Genomic DNA, 22469 nt, shown 5'->3' on the forward strand with positions numbered 1-22469 from the left:
AAAATGTCTCTCTTCTAGAATAGTTGGGAACAATATATTCCTATTCATTATAGGAAGAGATCAGACTAGGAAAGCGACGTGTGCATACACTTAACGCTGGTTTCCCTGGAAGCATACGGCACCTGATGAATCACCGCACCAAAAAAGAAACCGAGAAGGACACTGGACACACCAAGTGCGACAGACCACAAGCTGTGCCCAACAGCCTCTCTTTCTTGGCAGGTCACAGCTGTTACTCTTTAGCACAGTGATCAGGTATCTCTTTTTTGAAGGAAATTATTTATGCAAAATCTTAAGTTTTCCACTCAAAGACTGAGCATTAAAAAAAAGAAAAAGAAAAGAAATCAGCCACGATGTCACAGGAAGAACCTGCCAAGATACCTTTCCAAACCTTTATTAAAGTTTTATTTCACATGCAAACGTAGACCCTCCACTTTTTGGGATTGACTCAGCATACACTTGCACTTAAAAGCTTAATGCCAAACTTTTGTAGGATTTCCTCCTCTGTTTTAAAAAAAAAGATATATTAATCTGTAAGAAGTATTCTAGGAAAACTATCAGCATTATGAAATAAATAATAAAGGTAACATCCATTTCTGTGGGCTTCTTAATATTCTACTCCTCTTAGTAAAGTCTATGTTACTCTAAAAAAAAGTAGGGAGGGTGAACAATTTCCGCAAGAATTAAACCTATACAGCACAGTTACGACAAGCTATTTCTCATCTTCAGTAGTATGATTCAGCTGTCATATTATTCAGCTTACAATGAGTGCCTTGTGATAAATTCTCACTGCAAGTGTAACAGTTTCTAAAGAAAGACAAAACAAGCATTTCACAGAAGTTCGATGTCACAAGATGCTCGTTCCAGAGTTATTAAGAACATCGCAGGTAAAAGGCACTGTGCCAGAGGTAAGAGAGAGAAAGATTAAGTCCCTGCCCTCAAAGTGAACATTTCATGGAGGTGTCAAACATGTAGAACAACAAATTTATGACATTGTAAGAGGGCTATGTGAATTTGAGAAAATAAATGAAAGACCTAGAAGCTGAATGGCACAAACTATACACACAGTAGAAAATGACATAGAACCCCAAATACTGAATCAGTCTCTCAGAAATGAGGCTAGCAGAAAATGTTAATCAAATGATAACAAACTACTGAAATCTCTTAAACCTAATAGTTACAAAATAAACAATCATAAATGAAGATAAAAGCTACAAAAAAAAAAAAATCCTAGATGTTCACTGGAGGACTATTTAACTACCATAAAAGAAAAATTTTTTAAACCCAAACATCCAGTAATAAGGGACTAGCCGTGGGATGGATTATCATTTCATTAAAATGATGTTAGTGAAAAAAATTTGAGAACAGGAGAAACGGATATAAACTTTTTTAAATCAAAAAATCACACCTACATTATCTCAAGCATGCTAACAGGTGTACAACTTTTTTTAAAGGTCAAAAATAAAATGTTAAAGCTGGCTATTTCTCAGAGGCAGTGAGTTTGTTTCATTTTTAATTCTTCTGTATTCTCCCAAAATTATAGTGTTGTTATATTTCAAACTGGTAGAAAAGTTATGTAAGTCACTGTATTCCAGAATTCTCTTTTAAAACCATTAATAACTCTTTTCATCTTTTTCGGCAGAGACTGTCTCACCCCAAATTCCACAGAGCCTACTCACTGAAACAGGTTAATATCGGCAAGTTGCTTGGAACAGTATCTGGCAGATAGAGAGCAGCTACATCAGGACTTCCCTGATGGCTCAGTGGTAAAGAAAACTGGCCTGCCAATACAGGGGACACAAGTTCCATCCCTGTGCTGGCAAGTTCCCACGTGCTGCACACCAGACTAAGCCAGTGAGCCACAACTACTGAGCCTGCGCGTTGGAACCACTGACGCCCTGGCGCCCTACAGCCTGAGCGCCACAACAGGAGAAGCCACGTAAGGCCGTGCGCCACAGCGAGAGAGCAGCGCCTAGAGAAAGCCTGCGGGCACAACCAAGGCCCAGCATAGGCAAAACAAGTAAGTGAACGCTAAAAAAGATAAGCAAGGAGCCATACCAGTGTTCATTTTACCCACGACTTTTAAATTTCCTATGTCCCATCAAAGTAATTAGTGTGCTTTAGAGCTGGTCTATTTTTCATGGCACTTTGACAACAGAACCATGGGTTTTTTTGTTTTTCCCCGCTGAATTCCAGCGTCTTTCAAGAGATGTCAGCTGTCTCCCTTTGAGACTTTTCCTTCAAAGAAAGAGCAGGAGGAAGGAACTCTGTCAAATATAAAATTCTTCAAAGAGAAGATGGGAAATTAATGAAGGGGGTGGAATTTTAAAATATGGTAAACTGTTTCAACATGCACAGAATAGTATCCTTAACATATTAATAAAGAAGTGTCTCACAAATCAACATTTCATGGGATGAAAGTTTAACATTAAGAATATATACTTATCCAGATAAAGAAATGGAGAAATCACATGAACTCTTAATCTGGGACAGGGCTATATGTACCTGGCTATGTTATTTGGAAAAAATGTCTTCATATGTTTTTAGGAGCTGCGTGGAGTGCCTGTGGAGTAGCGGTGGTGCTGAGCTACAACCCAGGGGAAACTCAACCAAAGAAGGCAACCAACTGTTCTACATAATAAAGGAGGGGAAATGTGAACTGGCAAAGTGGAGGAACACTTGAGGGAGAAATCAGGGAACTTAGTGGACTTGTCTTCCCCAAACAAGTATTCAATCAAGTCTATACCACTTACTTATACGCTTTAGTAAAAATGAATTCTCTTATCCAAAATAGTACTGAATTCTGCATCTCAGTTGCCCACGACTGCATGTAGACTCAAAAACATGAGGAGACATACCTAGTGGTAAAGAACCCACTCCATATTCTCACCTGGAGAATCCTACAGACAGAGGAGCCTGGCGGCTTACAGTCCATAGCGCTGCACAGAGTTGGACACAACCGAAGAGACTTTGCACACACACACACACACACACACACACACACACGCATGCAGACTCAAGAAGTGAACAACAGGGGACATACCTGTCTTATCCACACATACAAACATTCCACTCATGTTTTCATTTTTAGTTTCAACAAACGTATACATGCATAAAGTTTGTGTGAAACAGGTCTACAAGGCTCTTTAAAAATATCAGCCCCCTTGTCCCATTCTCCATTCAGAGGCAACAAGGTACAGGTGACTTTTGTTTAAGTGTCTACTTCCACTTCTACAAAAAATACTTGCAGCGCTCCCATTTGCTTTTCCAGTTTGAGGTGATACCTATCTGTATCTATAGATAGAGATGTGTAGATATCTTTTAACATCATTCCTGCCCCCACCCCTAGCACAAGTGCACATGCTTCCCAAAGTACTTTTATTCAGAGTCTACAAAGAAATGACAACTCAATAATAACACAACCTAATGGAAAAGTAGATTGATGATCTGAACAGACATCGTAAGTTACCGGGACCCAAAAGGTCCATCGATGGGTAAATGGATAAACAAACTGCAGTATGTCCATGCAATCAATGAGGGGGGTGGAATTTTAAAACATGGTAATATTCTTGTTTTACTATAAACAGTATCAGCAGTAACAAGAGTTGAACTATTAATATATGCAGCATGGATGAATTTCCAATAATTACGCTGAATGAAAGCCAGACAAGGAGCACATACCTTGTGATTCCAGGTACATAAACCTTAGAAAGTTCAAATTAATCTAGAAAGACAGAAAGCAGATTAGTGGTTGCTTTTAGAAAGAAGGTGGTGGGAGAAGAAGAGGGAGGGAAGCTGATTACAAAATGGTACAAGGAAATGTTTAGGGGAATGGCTGTGTTCATCAATGTGACTGTGGAAGGAGTTTCACTGCAAAACACAACAAAACTTGAGTTTTTCATTTTAAATATATGCACTGGACTACATATCAATGATGCCTCAATAAGGCTGGAACAAATTTTCTTTTTTTAATTATGAGGGAAAACAAAAGGACACAAGTTAAATAGGAGTTCTTGACTTGCATGTGTGGTTTCTGACTAGGGACACTACTGATAGGCTGGTCTGCAGGGGACAGGCTCTTTGGACAGCCCCTCCCGCAAACACAGAGTTGCTTTAGGACTCTTTCGGTCCTTTCTCTTGAGCGTATCAGAGTCCTTAGAGAAGACACTTCAACTCTGGTCAGCATCTTGAAAGCAAAGTGAGGGAAGGGGGCTGAGGATCTTCACAAATACTGAAAAGGCCCACTCACTCTCATTTCAGTGCACTTTGGCAGGGAGAGGGTTAAATGCCAGCGCAAGTCATTTCTGTAACTGGAAGTCTCAGATAAATATACTTATTAAAAAGCTAAACTGTCCCCATGAATGAAACAGCGTATCACCGATGAAACATCAAATGGTAAGTTAAAGGCAAAATTAGGTGGCAAACCTAAACAAACAACTGAAAATTTGGGACAAGGCGGAGGGAGAAGACCACGTAGTGTAGACATACATATTGTTTTAAAAGCCAAAAGTTCCAGGAAAAAAATTAACAGAACTCGGATTTTGCACTTGGTACTTTTTGGGAGGTAACAAATAAACCAAGTGATGTACCCATGGTCACTTGGCTTTTTAGTGGCAACGATAAAACTCAACTTCAAATGTGGAGAGATCTTAAGAACAACGTCACAGAGTTAAAAACCAAAATCAGAAGTTTTAGGTCTAGTCACACACAGGAATACCATGCAAATACATAGGCCCAAGGACCTACTATACAGCACAGGAAACTATACTCACTATTTTGTGACAACCTATAAGGGGAAAGAATGTGAAATTCAGTCATAACTATATATCACTATGTATATATGTGTATATGCACACACACACACACACACACACATATAGGGCTTCCCTGGTAACTCAGCTGGTAAAGAATCCACCTGCGATCCAGGAGACCCCCTAATTCCTAGGCTGGGAAGATCTGCTGGAGAAGAGACAGGCGCCAGACTATCCCCCCACTCCAGTATTCTTGGCCTTCCCTGGTGGCTCAGCTGATAAATAATCCGCCTGCAATGCGGGAGACCTGGGTTTGATCCCTGGGTTGGGAAGATCCTCTGGAGGATCTATACTCACTATTTTGTGACTATAGATCACTAGGAATTATACTATTTTGTAACCACCTATAAGGTGGAAAGAATCTGAAATTCAGTCATATCTATATATCATATAGATAAAAGATAGTTATCTGAATCACCGTGCTTTACACCTGAAACATGACACTGTAAAACAACTATAATTCATTCAATTAAAAAAAAATAAAGATATACATGCTCTGAGAAAGGTAGGCATTCCTGGCAAAAGGAATGATGTAGCAAGAGTCCAGAGGCAAAAGAGAAATCAGGTGAGCTCCAATGTTCAATATATCTCAGGTCAGTTCAGTTACTCAGTCATGTCCAACTCTGAGACCCAGTGGACTACAGCATGCCAGGCCTCCCTGCCCATCACCAACTCCCAGAGTTTACTCAAACTCATGCCCACTGAGCCAGTGATGCGAACCAACCATCTCATCCTCTGTCGTCCCCTTCTCCTCTCGCCTTCAATCTTTCCCAGCATCAGGGTATTTTGAAATGAGTCAGTTCTTCGCATCAGGTGGCCAAAGTACTGGGAGTTTCAGCTTCAACATCAGTCCTTCCAATGAATATTCAAGACTGATTTGCTTTAGTTGGACTGGTTGGGTCTCCTTGGCATCCAAGGGACTCTCAAGCATCTTCTCCAACACCACAGTTCAAAAGCATCAATTTTTCGGCATTCACATTTCTTTATAGTCCAACTCTCACATCTATACATGACCATTGGAAAAACCAGAGCTTTGACTAGTCGGACCTTTGTGGGCAAAGTAATGTCTCTGCTTTTTAATATGCTGTCTAGGTTGGTCATAACTTTTCTTCCAAGGAGCAAGTGTCTTTTCATTTCATGGCTGCAGTCACCATCTGCAGTGATTTTGGAGCCCAAAAAAATAAAGTCTGTCACTGTTTCCACTGTTTCCCTATCTATTTCCCATGAAGTGATGGGACCAGATGCCATGATCTTAGTTTTCTGACTGCTGGGTCTTAAGCCAACTTTTTCACTCTCCTCTTTTACTTTCATCAAGAGGCTCTCTAGTTCTTCTTTGCTTTCTGCCATAAGGGTGATGTCATCTGCATATCTGAAGTTACTGATATTTGTCCCAGCAATCTTGATTCTAGCTTGTGCTTCATCCAGCCCAGCATTTCTCATGATGTACTCTGCATATAAGTTAAATAAGCACGGTAACAATATGCAGCCTTGACGTACTCCTTTTCCTATTTGGAACCAGTATGCTGTTCCATGTGCAGTTCTAACTGCTGCTTCTTGACTTGCCTACAGATTTCTCAAAAGGCAGGTCAGGTGTTCCCATCTCTTTAAGAATTTTCTACAGTTTGTTGTTATCTACACAGCCAAAGGCTTTGGCATAGTCAATAAAGCAGATGTTTTCCTGGAACTCTATTGCTTTTTCAATGATCCAACAGATGTTGGCAATTTGATCTCTGGCTCCTCTGCCTTTTATAAAACCAGCTTGAACATCTGGAAGCTCACGGTTCACCTACTGCTAAAGCCTGGCTTGGAGAATTTTGAGCATTACTTTACTAGCATGTGAGATGAGTGCAACTGTGCAGTAGTTTGAGCATTCTTTGGCATTGCCTTTCTTTGGGATTGGAATGAAAACTGACCTTTTCCAGTCCTGTGGCCACTGCAGAGTTTTCCAAATTTGCTGGCATATTGAGTGCGCAGCACTTTCACAGCATCATCTTTGAGGATCTGAAATAGCTCAACTGGAATTCCATCACCTCCACTAGCTTTGTTCACAGCGATACTTCCTAAGGCCCACTTGACTTCACATTCCAGGATGTTTGATCACACGACCGTGATTATCAGAGTCATGAAGATCTTTTTTTGCATAGTTCTTCTGTGTATTCTTGCCACCTCTTCTTAATATCTTCTGCTTCTGTTAGGTCCACAATATTTCTGTCCTTTATTGTGCCCATCTTTGCATGAAGAGTTCCCTCGGTATCTCTGATTTTCTTGAAGAGATTTCTAGTCTTTCCCATTGTATTGTTTTCCTCTATTTCTTTGCACTGATCCCTGAAGAAGGCTTTCTTATCTCTCCTTGCTACTCTTTGGAACTCTGCATTCAAATGGGCATATCTTTCCTTTTCTCCTTTGCCTTTCCCTTCTCTTATTTTCATAGCTATTTGTAAGGCCTCCTCAGACAACGATTTTGCCTTTTCACATTTCTTTTTCTTGGGCAATGTCTTGATCACTGCCTCCTGTACAATGTCACAAACTTCCATCCATAGCTCTTCAGGCACTCTCTCAGATCTAATCCCTTGCATCTATTTGTCACTTCCACCATATAATCGTAAGGGATTTGATTTAGGTCATACCTGAATGGTCTAGTGGTTTTCCCTACTTTCTTCAATTTAAGTCTGAATTTGGCAATAAGGAGTTCATGATCTGAGCCACAGTCAGCTCCGGGTCTTATTTTTGCTGCCTGTGTAGAACTTCTCCATCTTTGGCTGCAAGGAATATAATCATTCTAATTTGAGTATTGACCATCTGGTGATGTCCATGTATACAGTCTTCTCTTGTGTTGTTGGAAGAGGGTGTTTGCTATGACCAGTACATTCTCCTGTCAAAATTCTATTAGCCTTTGCCCTGTTTCATTCTGTACTCCAAGGCCAAATCTGCCTGTTACTCCAGGTGTTTCTTGACTTCCTACTTTGGCATTTCAGCCGCCTATAATGAAAAGGACATCTTTTTGGGGTGTTAGTTCTAGAAGGTTAGTTGTAGAAGGTTATAGTGCAGTTTAAGCTTAAGAGCAGGTGAATTTAAACTTTCAATCTACTCTTCATGTAAAAAAGGGCTGGTTGACTGACTGACGTTTGCTTTTCTGATACCTGACATTCAGAGGGTCTGAGGCTGGAGGAGCTCCTTTTCCTGGACTTTGCCGGCATCTCTTCCCCACTTCACTGCTGACATTCCTTGTTCTCAGCCCCCTGTATCTGCCCTTGAACTGAGCAGTTCTCCACCATAGTACTAATTATCTGGAATGTGCAAAGTAAAGTTCCTCAAGTTTGTGATTCCCTTTTTAAACAAAAAAGGGTAGCTAAGGCATCACTCACTTGATTTGGGGTAAAAGTAGGAGAAGAAAGGACAGTGTCACAGCGGAGGAAATGAAAATTTCGCACCAACTTCTGCATAACTATAAGCAAAGCAGCATGGAGTCCATGCAATGCCATCCATGTCTGTCCAGAAGGAAAAGATCCTTCTCTAAGCCATTTATTTCACTTTTGCGGATTCCACTGATGACTTGCCTTCACAGAACTTTAATTTTATTCACTACTAAAACCATCTACCCCCTGTATTATTAACAATTAATTCCTTCTACAATACTTTTTTCTACATTACACCTGTACAGTTTCAGTGGTGCTGAACGCTGGAAAGTGAATAATCTATGAAGAGCAACTTTTTAAAGCATTTAAAACTACCACAGCTTATACACCAAATCTACCTCAATTGTTAATTGCTTAGATGTTTGAAATTATGACTCCAGGTACTACATGAGCATTCAACAGAAATGACAAAGTCAAGGACAGGCTTTCCTGCCTCAACCTAAGGAAGGTACTTAGAAGAAAAACCACATTGCTGTGCTCCAACACTTAACAGAAACCATCTACACATCTTCCTGATGCCTACAGTGATACTGCTCCAGGTCATGGGCCAAAAGTCCACCCTCAATTCATGAAAAAGAACTCTCAGAAAATGAGAATCTGCAATAAACTGACATTTAAAAACTTGGCTCCAAGGGTATTCCTATCAATAAAGAGTAACTACAAGAGTATCATATTTTAAACTTTAAAGCATAATATACGCTTTGAATTATGGCATTCTGCATCACACAATATGCTAATGGATAGTAGATGCAAAAACATCTTAAGAACATCAATGCTGATGAAAGGAAAAGATGTCACAGCTAAAAGAAAAGCGAAACTGGTTGTTTTAGGACAAATTTTAGCTAAGAAAGGGGAAAGACTTCCTACATAGAAGCTAAATTTGATTGTCCTAGCAACACCCTACGAAATGTAGCTGCTCTCCAGAAGTAACACAAGTTGTCCTATGAATTCATCTGAGCAAAGTTAACATTTCAAAGGTAAAAAGCCTTTAGAAATTGCCCAAGAAAAATTCTTCCATCTTATCTACTTTACCGTCCGTCAGCTACACAATGTCTAAGTTCTAATCAATATACACGCAAAAAAAATACTGACTGAATGTTTGTGGGATAAAACTCTATATATCCTCAAGAACTCAAGTTCTTACCTGAAGTCCCATATTATCCCAAAGACAAAAAGGATATATAATAGATGGGAAATATATGAACCAGACCCACCAATGTAGTGAAATTCACACAAGAAAATTACTGAGCAACAACCTGGGAAAGGCCGACGAATGCTGAGTTTTAAAGGATGGGAACATTTAGATACGTAAGATCGAGGGTCCTATCGGGGAGAGAAAAAACAGGATGAAGTTACAGCAAAAGGAGGGACAGAGTATATGCAGTATATAGAGAGAGACTGCCAGACTTGACTGGCCCGCAGCAAGAAGCAGTGCTCTCAGCTCCCAGAAACACGATTCCCACTGTGAACAGCATCCCCCAGAGCTGTGCAAAGTGGCGATCCTGGTTTACTCGTTTAGAAAAGTAACAGGTGGAGGCTTCACTAAAAGGGATACGTGAGCAAAATACTAAACACATTTAGACAGGTTCAGTCCATACTACCGTATCAAAGTATGGGAGAAGTCCCAAACAGGAAACTGCATCAGCCAGGCCTAACTCAAATTTCGGGTTTGGCCCTCTCCCTCCATAACCCCTTCCTATTAATATTTCTCAGAATCAGTGTCCTAAGGCCTTCAGAGCCAAGTTCCATCTTGATAAAGAGAAAAACGAGAAACCACTGAGAGTTTTAGTCAAGAAATGACAGCAGGCAAACTATGTAAAAAACACAACAGAACAAAAAATTCTGGCACAAATATCAAAGGTAGATTAAAGCAGCATAAAGCAGCAGATCTACGAATTCTGAGAGTAAAACTGCTTAAAATCCTTCTGGGAGCAAACTCACCCACTGAGTTAATACAATGAGCAATAAATCTACATTGCTAATTATCAAGTTATTTAAAAAGCATCTTTTCAACAGTCAAATCCTTTTTAAGATCTACTTTTCAGGGCACGCAACTTTTAGTCCCATATTTGTCAAATCTTTACAGTAGTCATACTAGTTTACAGTTAGAGTATAATCTCAGATTTCACAATGTAAGCAAGCAGTAAACCATCATTTTTTCCTTCTGAGGCCCAAGTGACAAAAATATTAATATAAAGCAGGTATCCCAGATATTGAGATGCCATATTGTTGAAAATTACCCAACTCAGAAATACTAAATAATATTCTTACCAAAGAGGTAACTGCATACTAATGCTCAGAATAACTAACACAGTTCTAGGAAAATTTTAATAAAAATAGCTTTAAAAGAATAAAAGAAATAGCTTTAAAAGGGTTACCTACAATTTATCTGGATCTCCCTGCCAGAAATCTTTATTAGTTTTAATTTCCACAATCATTAGTAAATTATAGCCCACGATTCCTAAATATATTCTAAAGCATAGCCAACAAGCCTAAGTTTTTGTAACAAATGAACAAACAAATGTTCAGCACAGTCTTGAGATGGACTTGCTTTGCAATTAAGTTCAATATAAAATGTATTTTAAAAACAGATACAGGCTAGTTACTATAGTGTCATAAATGAAGCAAAAATAATTGCATTTTAAATCTGGTTTTCAATTGTAATCCATACGGGATATACAGTATTAGACAAAATTAGTTTAAAAGTCAGATCAGTTTATATAAAATGAATCTTACAGTAGATTGCTGAACTACATAAATTGTTATTTAACATTTAAGTAAAACAGCAGTAACTTTTGTTTTCATGCACAGAATGGTAAACTATTTGGTCTTATGTCATTAATATTCTTGAAAGATCATAAAGGACTAACACTGTTTCTGAAGGGATAGCTACTTGTTAACTGAAGTTAATAAGGACCACTACTTATCCACCAATTTATGTCCTTTTAGTTTGAAGGAACATCTGATATAAATGTTCCTTTCAACATAAAATCAGAGCTAGACTAAAGCATAAATATACAGTACTGTACTGACATAGCATTCAGCATTTTTACATAAATAGGCCCCCATTTTCAACTCATTTGGAAATGGCATACACTGGGGCATGAAAACAAAGAGAACATTCTCCTCTTAGGGCTTTTACAGTGCTTAATAAGTAACTTAATAACTACAGATGGGTCTTCTGAAAGAAGACAGTGTACAAAGATATCACAAATATTTTCAATTTACTGGTTTTACAATGATCACAAAACCAACCAACCCCACAACTCAAACTTGGCTACAACAGTCAAAACTACTTGAAAGCCCGATGTTCAAAGTCAAATAAATCAATAACACCCTTCTAAGTTATAAAGGCATCTCTACTATGCAATATAATTTTAACCTGGATGTAAATTCAACGTCAGTGTTTCTTAAAATGCTGACTGCTGGGCCCCACTCAGATCTGCTGAATCAGATCTGCAGGGGCAACGCCAGGGAATCTGCACTTTCAATAACTCTCCCAGGTGATCCTCCTGCACACACTTTAGAGAACCACCGCCTTTCTTGTGAGATTTCCAACAAGGTTTTGGATTTCGAGAACGAAAATCTCTTCATTTGGGACCTTTTAAAACCAAACTTCGTTACGTACCAAGTTAACATTTCAAAAAGCTTTAGGTAAAAAACATGTGGTGGCAGGGGGAAAAAAAATGCATGAAAAAATTTACAGCAGTAATTGAAAGAAATTTTCAGTATAGGCCTCTTTTAGTTTTAACTCATGATTTAAGACATCCCTGATCATTTCAAGGACTAATAGGTCTTTGAGAACAAAACTCCTAACTTAAAAATAATCCAATCCACAATATTAAAAATACAGAACTTCAAACATGGTCAAATTCATTTCCTCAGCTGTTAAGCAAATCAGGGTATGAACTGCTTACTTACATTATACCAAATACAAGCAAAGATTAAATTTATAAAGTTAAACCCAAACAAATCTGTTTATATTCCACTATTAAATTTACTCTGGTCGGAAACTGATTTTCATAAACTTATATAACTTTCACAAACTTGCATAAACATTTATAATGGAAAGAGCAATGAAGCAAAAACTAGAAGCCACCTAGAGTCCAGTTCTAGTTAATCTAGCTGCTGACTGTATTATATGACCTTAGGGCCCAGACAAATCATTTTACCTATCTAAAAGACAAGAAAAGTATAGCTATCTACTTTGCTCATTTCACAGAATTACTGACTGTGAGAATCAGATGAGATAGTATGTAATACATTCCAAAATACTGTAAAGCATTTTATAACTCAAAGGCATTATCATTAAGAGTGAAATTTGAGAGACACTATCTTTAGATGCCTGCTATAAAAGACTTATTACAGAAACAAGGAACATAAAAACTGACCTTTTAGATTCCATTAGATATTGGACATTACTGTATATATCCTAGAAATTATAAATAAAAAACATAAGAATTTAATTCAGTCATCTGTCTTATGTCCCCACTTATAATAGATCTATTTCTTGTTTAAAAATAGAAATGAAATTAGATGCGCCATGAATTGATAACTGTCAAAACTGGACAGTAAGTATCTTATTCTACTTTCACATTCTGGACAATTTCCATAATAAAAAGTTTAACAACACAACTGTGTATGTGTGTGTATAAAATATTTATAAAAGCTAAAAAATCTTTAAGCTTTTCTTTCAAAATTATTCCCGTATCTATTCCATCATTTTCCTTCCATGTTACCTCAGATTCTATATATCCCAAAATAAGCTACTCTCACAGTACCCTTCTACATATCATGAAACCTATTAGAAAATATTCCCCACAACGGGGCAAGTAAATACTCATACCTAAGCTGCAAAAACTTAATTCTTAGGTTTCTGTATTCTGATCTTACGCCTTTAATTTTTTGCTCATTCATTACAAAATTTCATAATTAAAAAGTGAGAATGAACAGTTTCAACTGCATGTATGTGTAAAAACATAAAGAAAGAGAGGATTCTCACACACTTTTTGGTTAGTATTGCAAAAGACCACCAAAAGTTGTATCTGGCCATTCCTCTTAAAACCGGTGAACCAATATAATTCAACTCACACGGTAAGAGAATGCTGCACCCAAAATGAAGTTAACATATCTGTCAGACAAAAGAAATCGATATATTTAACCCCCAAATCAGGATTCTATCAAGATATGAGTAACACTGTATAATTACTCTATATACATCAACCTAATTGCTCAAATGATGTCCTTTAACCTGGGGCCATATTCCACAGACTTACAAGCATAAACTACTTTTCACCTCAAGCAGATTTTTTTACCTTAATAAAATTATCTGGAGCTCAATAGCATATGCTTTACAGTAGCCTATGAAGAAACTGTTCAAGTGTTGAATTAAAAATTAAACGCAGATAGGAATGCTGACAACCTTGTGGCTTGTGATTAAAACTATATTTGGTAATAGTCACACATTTATTCATTCATTACTTGAAAGCTAAATCTTTTTTCAGTTACATCTGCAGTCACAATCATCAGAAGGTATCCCTGTCTGAACTGACAGTGCACCTTAAGTTTTTGATCTGTGAGGGAGGGGGACAGGAAGGAGCAAGTGGTTGGGAAGGAAATCCCATCCATTCAGCTGTCACTACAGCATTTGTTTCCTAAGCATTAAAAACTCCATTTATTTTTATACCAGCTACATTTGAGAAAAAGGCACACACAGAAACCACCTTTTCCAATAGGTCTTCCATAACTTTGAGTGTTAAGTACGCCTGCTGAAGTCCTTGTTTGCATTATCTAAAAACAAGTAATTGGAAAACTCGCAAACCATAAAAGGCAAGCTGCTGGAAGATGAAAAACAAAAAAAGAATTACCACGCCTTATTCAAACAAGGTTAATAATTTTGCACATTTACTTTCGAATTTGTTAATATAGCACAGAAGCTAAAAAAAATTTATATAACCAGTCATGCTAGTGAGTACCCTTATTTGTGGCAACACCTAGTTTCAAATATCTATTTACAATGAAGCTGTTACTTTCCTTCTTTTCCTAAACAGATCCAAACTATTACTGTCCCTGTTATTTTATAAGCACAAGTCAAATCTAGTTTCTCATCTCATCTCAGAGTTCTATATTAAAATCCCAGGCTTCAGTGAAAAAAACTATGATTTCCCATACAATTGCAGAAACCTCCTTAAAGGAGTGAAGAATTACAAAATACAGAAAAATGAAGACAGTTTCATCTTACACATCTAAATGGGGATGCCAGTAACGACAACAACTCCAACAAAAGTCAAGAAGGCGTAATCTGAATATTCACCATTTTAATAAAAGAATATGCCGAAATCTTAAAATTAAAGGTGGCGCTCTGTCCTCAACTCACCCGATTGTGACTCACTTTTGCAGACTGTATGGTAGGAAATAACTGTTACTTTTCAAAGATCTTTGCAGTTACACCCAAGCCAAAATCAGGACAGAGATCCACCCTTAATTACAGCAATTTAACTGTCTCATGCAAAGCAAGGTAGAAACTAAAACGTCCCCCTGAAATCTTGGCTAAATAAGCCCATTTCATATACAAGTTCTCAAAGGCTCCCTTTAAGGAACATGTTTCTATTTGCTTCAAATCTAAACTCACCAGGACAAAAAAAGAAAAAAAGGGGGGGAGGAGCAGGGGGACCAAATGAAACGCTCAAGTATAAAAAGCAGATTCTCCTCCAATCCCTTTAATTCCCCTCAATCCGCCTCTGCCACACACAAGGGCAGGGAGTCTGGGGAAGAAGGCTGGCAGCAGGGCGAGCGGTGAAGGCCCTTCATTCACTCACGTGGGCCACTATCCAAAGGGTTACACACCCTCTGCCCGACGAGAGCCTCATACAAAGCAGAGCCTCACAAGTACTTCTTATTATAAAATACACCCACGCTGAACAAGAGCTTTATTTTAAAATAAGACTGTCCTCAGGTGGGGGAGGTTAAACACAACAAAGCCTTCCATATTGAAAGGCAGACAGTCCAAATAGATGCATATACCTACACTCCGAGGAAGAAAAATCCATAGAACTAATTTATCATGAACAGCAATCGATACCAACAGGGGCCATTAGATTATTAATAAACCCAGAAAAGTAGCGCGCACAGCGGCCCGAGGTGGCTGTCTGCTGCGCTCCCACCCCACGAAGGGCACAATTACGCCTGCAGAGGAGGACCAAGGCTTCCGCTGGTTGAAAGACCCCCCCCTGGCACCTCTGGCCCGCCCCGGCACCGCTGCACCGCACAGGATTCGTGCACTCCCGGCGTTGCCAGTTCCGAGATGCACTCCTGGCGTCTGCCAGGTGCCAGAAAACTGGTGAATGAAATGCGCACAGACACCAACCTGGCCAGGGACCGCGGCGCAGAACCAGGGGTCGCTAACTAGCCTAGCCAGAGGATTCGCCTACAGGATGGAATCAAGGGAGCACACCCCCCCCACACACACCCCCGCGAATGCGGTTCCTACTGACCCTTCCAAAAAAAGAGTAGAGGACGGAAGATTTTTTTTTTTCTTTCTTTTAAACTAAGTCTAAGAACGCAAATCGGACGGAAGCAACCATGAACATCCTGGGGGCCAGACTGGAGACGCCGGGAGAAAGGCGAGGCGGTTCTCCAACTCCCGGGGAATCATCGTCCGGTGTGACACATATCAGTTAGCTAGCCCTCGTCGGGGGTCCGCTCTCCGCCCGCGGAGCGCCAGTGGGGCCGAAGCCAGGGATTAGAGGGGTGACCCTCCGGGGCGCGGGGAAGGAGTGCCGGGCACCGCTGCCCTCAAGGTCACCAGGCGCCGGGGCGGGGGCGGCCGGCCGCAGGATGGGCTACGGGGCGGCCGGCCGCAGGATGGGCTACGGCGCGGCCGAGGCGGCTCAGAGAAGCCATAAAAAGCTGCGGGTACAGACGCGAAGTCCCACCGAGCCCCGTCCCTCGAGCCCTAGGCGGGGACACCCGGTCGGACACGGCGCTGAGGCGCACGCCGAGGAACCCGCTCACCTTTACGATCTGCCGGAGCGGGCGCAGCGGGAGACCACCTGCGAGGGGCCCCGCGGACCGCCCCCGCCAACTTCTCCCGAATCGCCGCTGTCCGCGGAGAACCCAGGGGTCAGAATCCCCGCCGCGACGCCCGGACCTCCGCGTTCCGCCCGGCCTCCCCCGCAGGTGACCTGCCCAGCCGCCCCCGCCGCTGGCGGGCGGCGGCCGCGACTCACCTCGCCCGGCAGCAGGAACCATTTTCCGAAGGGGAAAGAAAGGGGAGGCTGCAGGAGGGTCGGGGGAGAGAGCGGTGGGAGCTGCGGGAAGCACGAGATCGAGGGCTCGGTCCTCGGCTAATCCGCAGACGGCTCGGAGGACTTGGGGCGCCACGCGGAGGATCGGCTGCACCTCGAGGATGAGGTGACCGCGCAGCCGAGAGGCTCGGCGTCCACCAGCCTGGGCTCCCTACTCACGCTGCACTGCGAGGAGGCGGCAGCGGCGGAGGAGGAGGCGGCGCCCGGGCCGGCCCCCGCCCAGAGCCCGGCAGCCGCCGAGTGGCCGCCCGCGTCCCCGCAGGACCCGCCTCCCGGGCTCCGCAGAGCCGCACATAGGGCGCGCCGCGCTCAGCACGGGCAGCTCCGCCGGCCTCACGCCGCCGTCCGCAAAGGCAGCGGCGGGCGGGGGTACAGCCCCCTCGTTGAACAGCGCAGCCCGACCCCCTCGGGGAGGGACCCGCAGCCCCCGGAGACCACACCACCGAGCACGAGGGGGGCTGCGCGAAGCTTCAGGCAGGGGCCCCGTTTGCACCCGGTGGCCCGCAGGATTGCCGGGGGAGGCAAGGGGAGGAGGACGCTCACCCGTTCCGGTCTGGCGCTCCCTTCTCTCCACACCCTCTTGCCTCCCGCTCCACGCTGGCGGCGCAGCTGCTGCCGCTGCCACTGCCGCCGCCGCCGCCGCCGCCGCCGAAGCTCGAGCCGCCGCCGCTGCCGCCTTGGCTAGGCGCGGTCACGTGACGCGGCCCGCGGGGAGCCTGGGGGCGGGCAGGCGCGCGCGCGCGCGCGCGCGGGAGGAAGCGCGACTCGGACGGAGACTGGGAGTCGAGCGTCGCGGAGAGGGCGTTTAAGGGGAGGACCCGGCGAGCGCGTTCCCGGCTGGCGAGCACGCGCCCAACGATTAGAACTTGCCGCGCGGCGGGGAAAGGGTGGCCGGAGTGAGGGGCGGGGGACTCGCGCCTCCGCGCGCCTCTCCCTCTCTTCCTCCGCTGAGCGCCCCGACCGGCCGCTGCCCCCGCCCCCTCCTGCTCGCCCCTTTCCTCCAGTCGCTGTCAGCGATTGGCTGAGAGGCTCTGACGTCCGTGTTTCCATGACGTATCAGGGCAGGGGGGGCAGGGGGGACAGTGGGGGGAAGAGGGGGTGGCTCGGACGCGGGGGGCGGTGACTCCGTCAGTCACAGCCGCTGTTTCAGCGCGGCTCCGGGCGGCTCCCGCGACTGTGGAGGCTGGAAAGCGATGACTGCCGCAGGCAGACTTGATCACCCTTCACCTTGGGGCCACCCCAGGGCCTGCGCCTCTCCGAGCCCGGGAGCCAGGCGGGCTGGCGGGTGAGCTAGGGTGAGCCCTCCATGCCAGGACAGGTTAACGTTGACCCCCGCGTCCGCGGACATTAGAGCGGCTTCCTCCGCCGCGTCTCTGCTCCACTCAGTACTGGACTCAGTGCCTGTCTTGGGCCGTGACTCACGCTCCGGACGACAAAAGTGCCACCCAACTCGGTCCCCTTCTTGTGGAACGATAGCCCATACCCCGCGCAGGCTCGGGGCGCCCCATCTCTGTTCCTGCAGGTCGGGCCCGTAGACTCCGGGGATCCCCACTGCAGCGCCCAAAGGGTTAACCCAGTTGTTCGGCGGGTGCACACAGGCCCGTGATGGTCTGCGCTCAGAATCCCAGCGTTTTTGTTTGGCGTTTGCTTTTTCTACCTATGCCAAGCTGTTGGCTCTTTTAATTCACTTGTGGCATCTCGACCCAGCACTCTTCTTTGCGGGGGTCGGGGGGGCGAGGGGTGATACACGGGGTAACGCGATAATTGAGATGCTGAAAGGTAACATGTTTTTCGCCAACCTTCAAGAGATTTTGCAAGTTAGTAAAAAACCACCGTAGTGACATCTTTAAGAATAAAACGGTTTTTCTTTCCTACACAACACATACACACGTGTAAACACTTGTACCTTACCTAAGACATCCTGCTCCATCTTCCTCATCACCTCTGACCTGTCGCCGCTGCTTTAGAGACTATGTCAATGTTATTTTCAATGCCACTTAGATCAGAAAGATAAGTTCATCAGAGACTCCTTTCTACTCACTCAGGGCTGGAAAAAGTAATGTCTGTAACGTCTTCCTGAAAAACAAATAGGTGATACGAAGGACTTTATTTTATTTTGTTTGTTCACTCTGATAGTGTTTAAAATATTTTTAAAGGATTAAAAACTAAATATGTGAAAAGTTAAAAAAAACACCAAGTTAACCTTGCTGAAAAAATTTTATCAATTTACGTATCTTTCCAGGTCAAACAGTGCCAACATTTTGAGCTGTGCCCTAGACATGCAAAATAAGCACTGGGCATGATGATACTTTTTTTTTTTTCTCTCTGTCTTTAATCACTGTTAAGAAATTGGTGGTGGGTACAACAGCCATTCCTGACACTATTTCTAAACTTCTTAACAGAAGAACAGATTAACTTTTCTAAACGGCTTAGAGACATTTAAGAATCACTGGCTTTTGTCCAACTTTTCCTCCAATAGAAAATTGAATTATGTATTCTACTTTAATCAAGAATTTGACATTAAAGTAATATATGATTCATTACTATAGTGCACTAGCAAAATGGGAAATAAATTAAACTAGGATCTGTTCACTTTGTGGGTTTGTTGCAGTCCCAGATAATAAAATATATGCTGATAAGTGTTGCAGTTGTGAAAAGTTACTCAACATCTTCACTTTAAAACATGATTTCAATAGACTTTTCATGTATGGGGCTCATATACATATATGGCTGGTGGCTTAGCCGCTAAGTCCTGTCTGACTCTTGTGACCCCATGGGCTGCAGCCTGTCAGGCTCCTCTGTCCATAGGATTTCCTTATCCCAGAACATATTTATATGCATTTTAATGACATGTGAGTTACATGCAATAGTATATGTTTACTGTCATAATTAAGATGATTATACTGTGTCATTTGGTTTTTATAATTTCAAGTAGCAATATATAAATAATTATACACATTAAATTAGGAAATTCATCTTTTTTTCCCAAAAGTTTAGCAATGAAACCTTCTTAATGGCATATTTTTCATTGTTAAAAGTAAAGAGTTTTGGTTTGCTTAATTAGCATTTACATAAAAAAATGAAGCTACTTACAAGATGCCACTGTGTTTGATATAATCATATCCTTTTAATCTAATACTTCACTTATGGGTTTAATTGATCCGGAGATATATCACTGCATAAGAACAAAATAATGGTGCAATTTATTGTTGAAATACTTAATTTTGCAAAATTATCTGAATACAATTTAAATATCTTTTTTGGTTACAATGAAAACAGTATATAAAGATATTTAAATCCTATGGCAAGTTACCATTTGAATTGTTAACATTGTTTGAAGACAGACTGTGTATTCAAAATGATGTATTTTGCAAACTGTTAAAAAGTATGTTCCATTTTGTTGTTCAGTCGCCAAGTTGTGTCTGACTCTTGGTGACCCCATGGATTGCAGCACGCCAGACTTCTGTGTCACTCACCATCTCCCACAGTTTGCCCAAGTTCATGTTCACTGAATTGGTGATGCCATCCAACCATCTCATCTTGTGTTGCCCTCTTCTGCTTTCAATCTTTCCCAGCATCAGAGTCTTTTCCAAATGTTCCATTTAGTGGCATAAATCTAAACTATTGACATCTTTTCTGATAAGTTGACCAATTCAATATGAACTAATCTTGTATAACTCATGGAGAGAGCATTTTAAAACCCTCCATGTAATTAAGTGTAAATGGAAGCATTTGACTCTTTATTCCCTCAAAAATTCTGTCACACGCACCTAGCAAGGGGACAAAATACATACATACCAACAGCAGCATATTTTAAAACCATATCATTTCCCAAAATACACATTTACACATATGCGAATGTGTCACTTCTAATCACTTCAGACTGTTAAAGAAAGCTGACAGGTGTACGGAGGTAGGAGAGGAAAAATATTCAATGCTTCACAGAAAGTAGTTGTGTGTGTTCTCAAATTTCCACTAACCTTGGTCACCAGAGAGAGATACGAAGAGAAACATTACTTAGCCGAAAACAACAGAGAACTGTTATCTATTAGTTCTGAATTAAATGATGAATGATTACAGGTAACCCTAGAATAAGAATTTTCAAGTCACAGAATGGAAAATTTTTATAGATGAAAAATGTGAGCAGTTAGATGTCAAAATTCGATGGAATTATTTAATGTCCTGTACTCTTCAAGGTATAAGGCTTTTTTTTTTTTCCTACCCCATATGTAATATCTAGGTCATGGGTTATGGCACTAAATCTAAATTCCAGAGAATCAAAAAAAAAAAAAAAAAGAGGGAGGAGCTCTTACTTAAATGTTGTTGAGGAAGACTTCCTACAGGAGGATTTGGACCTGATTTGTGCCACAAAATGTCTAGGAGATTCAAATTAATGCAAAATAAGATTGGCAATAGAAATGCCAGGAAATGTACTGAGAATAAACAGGTTTACCATGTCCATTTTCCTATCCTTGTAGTATCTGTGGGCATCCCTGCTGGCTCAGGTAGTAAAGAATCTGCCTGCAATACAGGAGACCCAGGTTCACTCTCTGGGTTGACAAGATCCCCTGGAGAAGTAAATGGCAACCCACTCCAATAATTCTTGCCTGGAGAATTTCATGGACAGAGGAGCCTGGTGGGCTACAGTCCATGGGTAACAAAGAGTTGGACACAACTGAGCGACTAACACTTTATTATCTATGAAACAGATTTCTACCTTTGTTATATTTCACTTCCTTGAGTAACTCATTTATTTTTCTAGTAGTAATGGTGAGTTACAGTGCATCTAGGCTTGTTGTGATGTTTGGTGAGTTGTTTATGTACAGCTCTTAGAATATATGGTGTGTACTAAATGCTCAATAAATGTCATTATTATTAGTAAGCATATAGTCTTAATCACTTATTAGAAAGTGAATGTGCTATAAACAAGAAAGTATATTTTTATTTCATTAGTAAGTAGGGACTTATTCTAACATTAAAAGTTCAGGGGTAGGTGATAATATGATTGATTTAGCTGTTGAACACAGACATCAAGGATCCACACTCACAGCTTTCTGCTCCACCCTCCCTGATCTGTGTTTACTTCAGTATGTTTTTATGCTAAAAATAGGAAAATCAGAAGGATTTTCTCACATCTGTGGTACATTTTACATTTTTCAGATGTAGTGTTTATGTTGTTATTGTTGTTGTTCAGTCACTAAGTTGTGTCTGATTCTTTGTGAGCCCCGTAAACTGCAGCACACCAGTCTTCCTTGTCCTTCACTATCTTCTGGAGTTTACTTAAACTCACATCCATTGAATCGGTGATGCTATCCAACCATCTCATCCTCTGCCGCCCCCTTCTCCTCTTGCCCTCAATCATTCCCATCATTAGAGTCTTTTGCAATGAGTCATCTCTTCCCATCAGGTGACCAAAGTATTGGAGCTTCAGCATCAGTCTTTCCAATGAATATTCAGGGTTGAATCCCTTTAGGATTGACTGGTTGGATCTCCTTGCTGTCCAAGGGACTCTCAAGAGTCTTCTCCAGCACCACAGTGGTTTTATATAATTTTTCTTTATTGCCTACCTTTCCTTTGAAACTCCTCCTTTATTTCTCAAGATATCAGAATGTGGGGCAGAATCACCTGTGTGAACTTCGCAGTGCAGGTTCCTGGAGCCAGCGTGGCAGAGCTTCTGATTCAGACTGTTTGGAGTGGAACTACAGCATCTACACTTTCGGCAGTTCCCTTAGGTGACTCTGAGAAGGCGATGGCACCCCACTCCAGTACTCTTGCCTGGAGAATCCCATGGACGGAGGAGCCTGGTGCGCTGCCGTCCGTGGGGTCGTGAAGAGTCGGACACGACTGAGCAACTTCACTTTCACTTTTCACTTTCATGCATTGGAGAAGGAAATGGCAACCCACTCCAGTGTTCTTGCCTGGAGAATCTCAGGGAC

At 42.0% G+C, this 22469-nt stretch overlaps 2 protein-coding genes across 5 annotated transcripts in view; one reads left to right on the plus strand and one right to left on the minus strand.

The window, feature by feature from the left end:
- The window catches only part of ATP2B1 (ATPase plasma membrane Ca2+ transporting 1), a 134644-nt gene extending 117096 nt beyond the window's left edge, over positions 1-17548 (minus strand). For 2 of the 4 annotated variants that reach the window (XM_069584176.1, XM_069584174.1), the window contains exon 1: positions 17077-17548. The gene's annotated coding sequence lies outside the window, so the exon portion shown is untranslated. Of the gene's footprint in view, positions 1-16455 lie in introns of all 4 variants that reach the window. The other 2 variants (XM_069584175.1, XM_069584173.1) reach the window with 1 other exon arrangement.
- Positions 16064-17218, plus strand: LOC138436302 (proline-rich protein 2-like). Its single transcript, XM_069581942.1, has 2 exons — positions 16064-16529; positions 16584-17218. The coding sequence occupies exons 1-2, from the start codon at positions 16064-16066 to the stop codon at positions 17216-17218; spliced, it is 1101 nt and encodes a 366-aa protein (XP_069438043.1).
- Positions 17549-22469: the final 4921 nt, after the last annotated feature.

The sequence above is a fragment of the Ovis canadensis genome, chromosome 3, assembly GCF_042477335.2.
Source record: "Ovis canadensis isolate MfBH-ARS-UI-01 breed Bighorn chromosome 3, ARS-UI_OviCan_v2, whole genome shotgun sequence".
NCBI classification, from domain to species: Eukaryota; Metazoa; Chordata; class Mammalia; order Artiodactyla; family Bovidae; genus Ovis; species Ovis canadensis.